General features: G+C 45.4%; 1 protein-coding gene and 1 pseudogene across 1 annotated transcript; both read right to left on the reverse strand.

Moving 5' to 3' along the window:
* Positions 1 to 1,326: 1,326 nt before the first annotated feature.
* On the reverse strand, positions 1,327 to 4,229 carry LOC119321407 (annotated as a pseudogene).
* A 2,229-nt stretch (positions 4,230 to 6,458) lies between these two features.
* Positions 6,459 to 7,409, reverse strand: LOC119320193 (dehydrin DHN3-like). The gene is made up of 2 exons (XM_037594301.1): positions 7,118 to 7,409; positions 6,459 to 7,010 (listed from the first exon to the last, which is right to left on the reverse strand). Exons 1-2 carry the CDS (start codon positions 7,328 to 7,330, stop codon positions 6,723 to 6,725), a joined length of 501 nt encoding a protein of 166 aa, XP_037450198.1. The 5' UTR covers positions 7,331 to 7,409; the 3' UTR covers positions 6,459 to 6,722.
* Between the last annotated feature and the right edge of the window lie 3,412 nt (positions 7,410 to 10,821).

Below are 10,821 nucleotides of genomic sequence, written 5' to 3' on the forward strand. Positions count from 1 at the left end.
CCGGCACTGTGCACTAGGCCTAGTGCACAATGTCCCCTTTTCCTTTTCTTTAACCTTTTCGTTTTCCTTTTGTCTGTTTTATTTCTTTTCTGTTTCTTTTAGTTGTTGTTTATCCTAGCGTTAACCATATACCAAAGTGGCACCTAAATGGATGTCACCAATTATGCCAATGCCAAATTAAAATTTTCTACCCAAAGTAAAATAGTTTTGTAATTAATTATTATTTAGAAGTATTTAAATAATAGTTTTGCTACTGTTTTATTCATCTTAGAGTATTTAAGCATTCTATAAAAGTGTCGTTTCTCCACCATAATTACCTATGCGATATTTGGTTCTCTCCGAACATTTTAGTTTTAAAATTTAAAAACTTTTATTGTTTGTTTGATTTTGGATTTGAATTCGAACCGGTTTCGAACTAACGTGAGATTAGCAACAGTAATCGAGGTGACGTGGCATCATTAGTAGAGGTTCACTGTAGCTTGAATATCCGGGCGTCACAATTACTAACCTTGAAGAACTTTTTTTTTAACCTGATGCTTCGGAACGGTCATTATGCGTGCCCAAATAAAAGGAACTGCTTATAACTTGGCAGATTATGCATACCTAAAAGAATAATTGAGTAGTGGATGTTCAAGCATCAAAAACTTTTCAACCGGATGTTCCTTACCACACATCAAGTCAATCTTAACATTTTTCTGACCCCATGTCTTCTTCATTCAGCAGCAACTTAAAAGATTGTACTTAATTATAGAATAAATAAAATGCATATCAGACTTGAGTATATATTATATAAAAGATGTGAGTCCAGAAAGAAGTCCAATTTTAGTCCATGATGTGTAAATAGTCCAATTTTAGTCCATGATGTGTAAATAGTCCAGAATTTAGTCTGCTTGGCTAGCGAGCTAGTGTCACCGCACCATTTTTCAACCTCACCCTTTGAGCGTCATCGCTCTCTCGTGATGTGGCTTCCTGGATGCCTTGCCTGCCGTCGACCTAGTGCTTCTTGACAGCCAACATGTCAAGCCCTTCATGGTTGCGTTGCCACATGGTAACAGAGGCAACTGCAAGTAACAACGACAGTCCAAGTAGAACAAATAAGATGATTATGAACTGGTCCTTCTCTTGCTTACTTATCTGGTGGTCCATGCTGTCCACATATTTGAGGATTTACAGTGAGGAAATTGAACCTTAAATTAGATGACAACAAGCTATATAAATAAATATTTTGCAAGAACAGAATGAATGTATACTAACTTCAAAATGTAGTTATCTAATTATCTAGGTGTGGTTAGTTGGGAGTCAATTGTCGTTTTATCTGATTATCTCTCAGACGAAATCAGTAAGACCAAAAATTGCCGTGCACCCATCAATCTGACAAAATCAGTAAGACCAAAAATGTAAGTACTCATCATCTGCTACCCGTGAGGAATCAGTGGTTTGCCACCAAATGATGGGTAAACAAAAATGTAGCTGAAGCATGTTGCACATGCCCTTGAAAATATAGAGCCAACGCTGAACCATTTCAAAAAAATGATGACAGGTCCACTATGCCCCCTTGCTAGCTCAACTAAACACCTAACAATGCCCTCAAAATCAACACTGACACTCGTGGCTGAATAAAAAAAAATCAACAACACTTCCCGCAACTAAACATTGGCCTGGACATGAAACTGCATGGATTAATTAATAACAATCTTATAGTATGCCTATGTGTGTACCCGCGCGTGGTCGTCACGACAAGGCAGACTTTGTCATCCATGGTAACAAGGCTTAAGTTGTGCACGCCAGAGGAACTACGCGAAGAGGCACTAAAGGGGTGCTCTCCCTCACAAGTATTCCATGGTCGACCACCATAGCGAGCCGAACACCACAGATGCAGGGACCCCTTGACTGACACGTCAACCATGCTTGTTTCAGTAAGAAATTTACATGCACTTTTAGCGAGTCAAGATATTGGCGCCAACAATTACATAAACCAAACAATGATATAAGTATAGAAGCCATTCGATTATTTAACTACAACACATCCATCTAGCTAACTAAAACAATAACCAAAATATATGAAAAACGGATAATACTAACCATAAGCTTGTACATCTTCAGTCTTGGCTCATAACCAAACAACTTGAAAAGGTAGAAACTGCTGATAGTAAAAAGAAGGTAAGTGAAACAATTATGAGATTTTCAAAGAGAAGTTCACTTTAGTTGTATGCAACCTTCGGCAACCATGTCTTCATGTGAGCATCTCCTCAAGCTAGCAATAGTTCACTGTGACCCTTCTTTGCTTCTCACCCAGCCTATAGGATCGGCAATCAATTTATTCAATGAGAGAAACAAACTTAAGTACAAAAATGATGAAATTCGAACATAATTAGAAATAACCTAATGCAATCAAATCAACCAATAAACTGATTAAGATTTTTTTTCAAAAGGGGATAACCCAACTGATTAGAACATTACTTGCTAGATTTCCTGTCCTTGTGTATCATATGAATACTCCATGCACATCAACATGTCAGGGGTGATGTGGCCACAGATGGGTTCCTATTGTGTACCGATCGAATGGAACCACTTCATCCACGGAGGCGGTGTCCCTAGGGATCGGCAGAGGCGGCGGCGTGCCCTCGGCTTCCGCAATGGCGGAGGCGGAGGCAGGAAACCCTAGATAGAAATCGAGGGAGGAGTGGCGGCACAGTTTTTTCTTCTGTAATATTTTGTAAAAGAGAATAAAATGCAGGTGGTGGTGGGAGGTGGGACGGAAAAAAACCGGACGAAAGTGGTGGGACAAAAAAAACCGTGCCGTGGACACAATCCTACCAACTGCTCCATTAGGAGTAGAGACAAAAGCAAGGCTGCACACACCTAGGTTCGGCGCTCTTAATTAAATTTAACAAGCAACAAAGAATTGAATGTCAAAATTCATCAAAGTTACTTAATCTGTTGTGAGCGATGACTTGTTGCACATACCAGAGGTCTAATATTCTTTCATTCTCTTCTCTTCTCTTTCGGAGTAATATGCAAAATTAGCTAGATCCATGCCCAGTCTACACTAAAAGAGCATAAGAACTTATTTCTGGGATTATAGGCTAAACAGAAGTATGGCAAGCTACGCAGATAACAAGGCAACTCGAAACTATTTTTTCAAGCAAATGTAAACAGTATCAGACACACATAAATCATACCACAGTATCATACTTCAGACGTAAACCGAACAAACAAAATTCATATCAGAGTATTTAGACATAAGTTGTTTACATCAGCCAACATTATATCCAACGGAACTTGAGGAAATTATGTTCTTAAATACAGAGAAGGTTTACCTCACTGAATGGATCTTTTATATCATCACGCTCGACGCTGCTTTCCTGTAGAGTGCAGACATGCAAGTTAATTACTATGCATAAGAAGTCCAGCAGGTGTATTAGGACCACCATATACTTACATAGTTAGGAAACATAACCATGTCAACATCATCAGGGACGTCAGCTAACAGGCGTCTGATGGAATACTACCGGGATATAACAACTCATCGGTGTCTAGATGCATTATCCAATCCATGCCAGATTCCTACCATGAAGAAAAATGCTTTTTGTTTATGATAAATACAATACACTAAATGGACACTATTAATAACTGCTGGTGATAAGCCGAAAACAAACATACATACCCGGGCCATCACAATGGCCATCTCCATGTTGAGTGCTTGCTTCAAAAACAGTTTGTGGTTGCAAGGCTTGTAGAAGAATCCTGCGAGCCAGGTTTCGTTCCAGATTCGGCTGCAGGTGAAACATATACATCATCAGAATGGGCATCGAAATGAATTTGTGTAAAGCCCGACGAGGCATGCGGGCGGCGAAGATTGTTTCAGACCACCTGGCCTGCTGCTCCTCAAACTCCTTGGTCCTGTACACCACCTTCACACCCCTAAAGAAGAAGAAGAGAAACAGAGTCAGAGATTGAGAACAAGCAGAGTGAAATTGGTACTACTGGATTCTTGGAAATCTCAAGCGAGGAACGCACGGGGATGGACTCGAGGACCCCGGCGACGCTGGGCTTGGCGGCCTTGCCCTCGACGAAGAGCAAAAAGTGTGCGATGCCGATGACCTTGTGGTAGAAGAGCCACGGCAGGATCTGGTCCAGGCCTGCAGAGGTGCTCGTTTGCACGCATACCTGGCAAGCAAGTAAAAGATCAGCAGGTCGGACACATCGGCCATGGTGAGTAGCTTCATGGTGGTCCGTGCTGAGTAGCTTCAAGTGTAATCTTGAAAAGCAATCAGTATTAAAATCAGTTGATTCAGAAATAGAAAAGGCATCAAGGAAGCAACGTACCTCAAACTCAGGAACAAGACCTTGGTCTGCAGCAACCTTTTGCATCAACCGGAACCATGGGCCAATTCGAGGGTTTGGCACCGCTGCCCATCCAGGCCTCCCACCTTGAGGGGGGGGGGGTCTCATCCTCCCTCAGATGTGGCACACCTTCAGAAGTAGATTCACAAGAATGAGCAAACCATCAATTATAAAACAATGATTGTGGTAAGAAGGAACCACTAATTAGTAATCAACATGCCTGTATGCATGTGGGTTGAAAAGCATGGACATTGCTCACAAACCATGAAACCAAACAATCGCAGGCTCACAGTATACAGGGAAATCAGGAAAAATATAGAATATAATTAACTGCCAGTATGCTAGAAGAATAAGTGCAGTAACTTTCGAATGTATTAACAATTTGTATATGGTATCATATTTACGTATTTAATAGGATTTTACACATAACATATCGAGGTTTGATTGCACCTATGTGTTAAACAAGATACAGACAGATGAATGCGGAACCAACTGATTGGATGGACAGTGAGTGCAGGGCGGTTGGAGACCTCGGAAACAACCTCTCGAGTGGCTTCCTGCCCCCGATGGTCAAGATCATCATCTGCAACAATGCTGCGTTCATGCTTCAATAACCTAACATTCCCATTTGTAAAGCTCTCCATCCCCTCCTAAAAACAAATATCAGCAACGGTTAGTTGGGAACATAATGGACCATACGAATAAATAAAATAAGGATAAAAATTGCAGGTAACTTTTAACTGAGATCAGAGCCAGTGGAACATAATGGACCATTGTTTTGTTACATTAGATCCCTATACACCAATAAGGTATGCAATTTACTACGGTATACTCATGGATAAAAAAATCTAGGGACAACGCACCTACTAATCAGTGTGCTTGTTACTCCCAGATTGCGCTCACTGCCACTATGTTGGCAGCAACAGCGGCCATGCCTCCGGTAACAAGTGTACTTCCAGATACTGAAATAGTCTTCACACACAGCTTTGGCAACAAATTTCTATTTTTTGTATCAAAACCTAGAAATATAGGTTGAATCTATTCTTCAAGACAAATCTAACCAAATTATTTCTTTTAGACTAACCAAAATAATGATACGGAATATAGTCAGAATAATTTTACTGCACGCATTCTATGATGACATCTATCCCCACATGGAGGTTTTCAGTAGACAAACAAAAAGCGAAATTCTGGCCTTCACGAAGCAAATCGTGAGGCAGGGATTTCTCTCATCGAACAAGCTTCCTGCTTCACAGGTCGGACACATCGGTCGCCGACCGGCGAGGAAGAGGGCGGAGGTGAGATTGGAAAGGTAGTACTCTGGGGTGGTGTGTGTCTGACGCGTCGAAGTGGAAGGACCAGCCGCAGAGGTAGGGGAAGGCGGGGGCGGCGAGCACCTCGACGCAGGAGGCGGCGAAGGATTGGAGGGACTGCAACCTCGACGGGGCCGGCACGGCCAGGCAAGGGGAGACGGCGTCGTCCACGCCGCCGCCACGCCACTGGAGCGCGAATGTGAGGAGGGCGAGCGCGAGCAGTTGGGCGGTGAGGAGGAGCAGCAGGTGGCGCCACGCCGCGGGGCCGCCGCCGACGCGGTGGAGGACGGCGATCGGAGATCGGGCCGAGGGCGACGCACCGACGCCAGAGAAGAGCACAACCCTAGGTGGTGGGGGAGGCCGCGACGGGAGGTAGCGGGGGCGGCCGCGATGGGCGGCGGCGTTTGATGGAGGGAGATGGGGAGGGGATCGGCGGCGGCTGCGAGGGCGAGGGCGGCGGCTTGATGTGTGAGGGCGACGGCGAAGGATCTGGTGGGGCGTCGCCGGGAGTGAGGGAGGAGATGGGGGCGGGCGGGGTCGGCACCAGGAGTGAGGGAGGAGATGGGGGCAGGCGGCGCCGGGATCGGGGAGGAGATGGGGGCGGGCGGCGCCGGGAGCCAGGGAGGAGGTTGGGGGTTGGAGGCATCGATCGTAGGGTTTTTTGGCACGGTTTTTTTCACGGGTGGGTTGCGAGTTAACGAAGGTGGGAAGATGACAAAAAAACCAGCAAAAATAAACCGCACAGAGTATTCACCAACTGCTCCATTAGAAGTAGAGATGAAGTGGCACAGAAAGCTCAAGTAAAAGGGGAAATATATTGTGTATACCATGATTTATTACTTATATTTGTCCAACCAAAAGAAAATTTACACACCAAAGTACAGATCACAAAACGTCCGGAGTACAAACTAGAAGCCCATATTCAACTCCACAAAACTCAGAACTCGGATATTGTGGGAAGTTTTATTTCGGGAAGTTGTATTGTATCTCCATCTTATTATTCTGCAAGAGGTGGCCAGACCGGCACCTCAAACTTTCACAAGTAGCGGCCGCCAGCCAGGCTCAGTGCTGCCCGGGCAGCTTTTCCTTGATCTTGTCCATGACGCCCTTCTTTTCGCCGGCGCCATCGGTGCCATGCGTCCCAGTACCGGTCATTCCGGTGTGTCCTGGCTGCCCGTAGGTACCGCCTGTGGCCGCGGAGCCATGTGCCCCGGTGCCGGCCATGCCAGTACCCTGCTGTCCATAGGTGCCATCGGCGTGCTGCTGGTCACCGTGGCCACCAGGGAGCTTCTCCTTGATCTTATCCTTGATGCCCTTCTTCCTCCTCCCGCCCATGCCATCATCCTCAGACTTTCACGCCGAACGAGAAAATTCAGTCGTTGATGCTTTTTCATTCAAAGTCTAAACGGGAAAATGCAACTATTGCAAGTGTTAGCAAGAAGTATATATATACGCACCGAGCTGGAGCTCGAGCTGCCGGAGCGCTGCAGGATCCCGCCGGCCTTGTGCTCCTCCCTCGTGGGCTGGAAATGCCCACCAGTGGCAGCGCCGGTGCCGCTGCCTCCGTGCGCGCCCATGCCGGTGCCTACGCCATGTCCGGCAACCGGGTTACCGTACTCGTCGACGCGGTTGGTCGCCTGGCCGTGCTGCTGCTGTCCCTGGTACTCCATCTTGCAGACTTGCACAGGTGTTGATCTTGGTTGTCTTCCCGACTTGGCTGCAACTCGTGGCTGTGTTGTGTAAGCAGGTCCAGCACGAGGCACAATTTATAGCCGACGGGATAGGATCGTCGGAGGCGCTACGTGTGCTCGCGGGAGCGGGTTGCCGGTGACTGATGACTAGCCCATAAAGAGAGGCCGGACGTGTGCAGCTACTGGGCGCCTTCGGGTTGCCACGTCTGAGCTTGTTCTCGAAGAGGTGATGACACACAAGGGACACTTCCAAAAGTCGTCTTGTTTGCTTGGGAAACTGACAGCTCGAAGCGTCGGCATGGAACAAAAATGGAACTATATGGACCAAAGGTATCCTATCATTAAAAGTAGGCGCGTTCGGGTTATTATGATCGAGCAATATCAAATTCATTTTTATGCCCGCGAGGATGTCCATCGCACGTCCATGAAAATATGCATCGACTGAAAATCATAACCCTGCTCATTAAAAATGGGAAAATGGGTCGGCAGGTGATGGTATGCTAGCAACACAAGGCGAAGTAGGTTAGGTGACAGAAGTTGAGTGCAAGGGCTGAGTCTCAGGGTGAAAACTTATGATCCACCTTCATTGGTTGAACATGGGAATGACGTTGTTCATATGACATTCTCTAGTTGAAGACATTGCATGAAGTTTACTCAAACTCCTCTTCGAGGTGAAAATTCACGATCTAACCTTAGTAGTTGGTTACAACGACGACAGCGCTCATGTGTTGTTCTCTTCCTGAAAGCATCATTGTTGAAGCACCTATACCTCCCTAAAAGAATCATTGTTAAAGCACGTATACTGTTACCTATGGGTGCTATCATTGATGCTTGTCGTCATTGTTGTTGTCGTTTGCTGGGGGTGTTGTTCACCTTTTTTTCTTCTTCCTTTCGTAATAATGTTGTTCTGTGCATTTGAGTAATAAATATCTTCCCAATATTTTATATTTCATATCGGAAAAAATATCAGTAGGGCTTCAACTGATCGAACTAGTGGATCCCATCTGCCCCCGCGTCGCGCCCTCCCCAGGGCGACACGGGTGGCGAAAAACACCAGCCTCTCCTCGCCTCACCCATCCCATCCACCCCCTCGCCATCGCCGGTGGCCTCTGACAGGCAAAGCATGCGCGGAGCCGGCGGCGGCGGGGCTCGTGCTCCTCGCCGGCTGCTCTTTTGATAGGGAGATCTCAGGCGGCTGGTGACAGTCCGGAGCTCGTCTTCACGGCGGCGTCCTCGATTGTGGCAGCGCTAGTCGCTTGTGCGCAGCGCGGTGTCACCACGATGGGAGCTCCGTCGCGGGCGTGCGGTTGTAGGCCAGCCACAAGCAAGACTCATGTTACTTCATTCAGTTTTGGTTAGGAGAACAAGTAATCGAGGAAAGGAGGTCGGTGATCTGAGCTACGAGCCTAGAACAGGACTGTCATTATGCTGAAGTTTCCGGACGAGATTTGAGCTGACTTGTAACTTGTCGGGATGGCATTTGTCAAGATTCAAGATGAATGAGAGAGACAACAGCCTGGTATGAACTTCCATGAAAAGCAAGTATGAAACGCCATGCACAATACTCTCTTCGTTTTTAAATATAAGTCTTTGTAGGTATTTCACTATGGACCGTATACAAATGTATATAGATGCATTTTGTGTGTAGATTCACTCATTTTGCTCCGTATGTGGTCCGTAATGAAATCTCTCCAAAGACTTATACTCCCTCCATCCGAAAATACTTGTCATCAAAATGAATAAAAAAAGATGTATCTAAAACTAAAATACATCTAGATACATCCTCTTTTATCTATTTTGATGACAAGTATTTCTGGACGGAGGAAGTATTTAGGAACGGAGGGAGTACATTCATCCCGAATTCCACACGTAAGTGAGTACGTCCACTCACACTCCACACGCGGTGTGGTGTGTTGCGCGTACGGCCGGTCGCCCTCTCATGCATTTCATTGCACGGTAGTGATTTTGCGCGCGATGCCAAAGTTTAACACTGCCATCCTGAGTGGCCAGTGTGATATTATGGCGGTACCAATGAAAAGAAAGCCTATAGTTGAACGTTGCTAACAAATTTTGATGCCCCGTCTTATTGATTGGCCCTTGATAGATCGATATGCACGTGCCTTGGATTACTTTAACATAAATAAACATGGTTGTCTGAGCTACTCCCTTCGTTCCTAAATATTTGTCTTTCCAGAGATTTCAACAAATGATTACATACGAAGTAAAATGAGTAAATCTACATTCTAAAATATGTCTATATACATCCGTATATTGTAGTCCATTTAAAATGTCTAGAAAGACAACTTTTGGAAACTGAGGGAGTAGAAGCGTAGAATAGGACTATTCTTATGCGGAAGTTTCCACGCATGGTGTGAGCTGATTTGTTACTTGGATGGTCCTTGTCAAGATGGATGAGGAAGAGCAACAGCTCATCGAAACGTGTATGAACTTCCATGAAACGGAGGTATGAAATGGCATGCATAGTATTCCCTCCGTTTCTAAATATTCGTCTTTTTAAAGATTTCAAATGAACTATCGCATAAGGATGTATATAGACATATTTTAGAGTGTAAAATCATTCATTTTGCTCCGTATGTAGTCATTTGTTGAAATCTCTAGAAAAACAATATTTAGGAATGGAGGGAGTACATTCTTCCCGAATTCCACGCGTCAACTCACACTCCACACGGCGGTGTGTTGAGTTGTGTGTACGGCCGGTCGCCCTCATGCATACCATTGCACGGCCGAGATCAAACGGGTTCACAGAACTAACACTACCATTGACTCATTTAGCCTAGGTCCTACCTGTTATTGCCAAAGGTATGTTGGTACTCCTACTCGATCTCGTTGTCTCCACGGGGAAGAGCCGTGCTCGAAAAGTATGCATTCGATGTGAAAAGCTTACCGCAGTCAGCTTGAACCCCCTGCCCTTCTCCGCCTTGTATCTGAAGGCAGCGGTATATAACCGCCGCAGAAGCAGAGCAGCAAAAGAACACACCAAGGCGTGCTTTGGTGAGGAGAAATTCAGGTATTTCCCCATCTCATTCAAACATTTGCGTTCTGCAAGCAAAGCTTGTGTCTCAAACATGTCTTGGCATGCTTCAAAATCGCCCAGCTCCTCCATGTCATGTTCTTCTTTCTACCATTTTAGGCTGAAATTAAACGATGCAATACACCATACAGAGTTGTCTGCAGGTTGTGCCCCCCAATGTTCTTGCTTTTTCTTACATTGATCTTGCTCGCTTGCGATTTTTTGTTATTATGGTGCAAAACTCTCTACTTGACGAGTTTACCCGACTTCAAACTAAATTATATATGAAAACCATTGTGCTCCCTCTGTTCCAAAATAACTTAAGTGATATGATTTTCCTAAGTGAAACTTTCACTGACCTCTATTCATCCTCGCGTCTGTGGCCCCAGCGTCGCAGCACAACCCCTTGGCATCCCAGCAGCTTCGCTAGAACCTCACA

This window comes from Triticum dicoccoides, chromosome 6B, assembly GCF_002162155.2.
Source record: "Triticum dicoccoides isolate Atlit2015 ecotype Zavitan chromosome 6B, WEW_v2.0, whole genome shotgun sequence".
Classification (NCBI taxonomy): Eukaryota; Viridiplantae; Streptophyta; class Magnoliopsida; order Poales; family Poaceae; genus Triticum; species Triticum dicoccoides.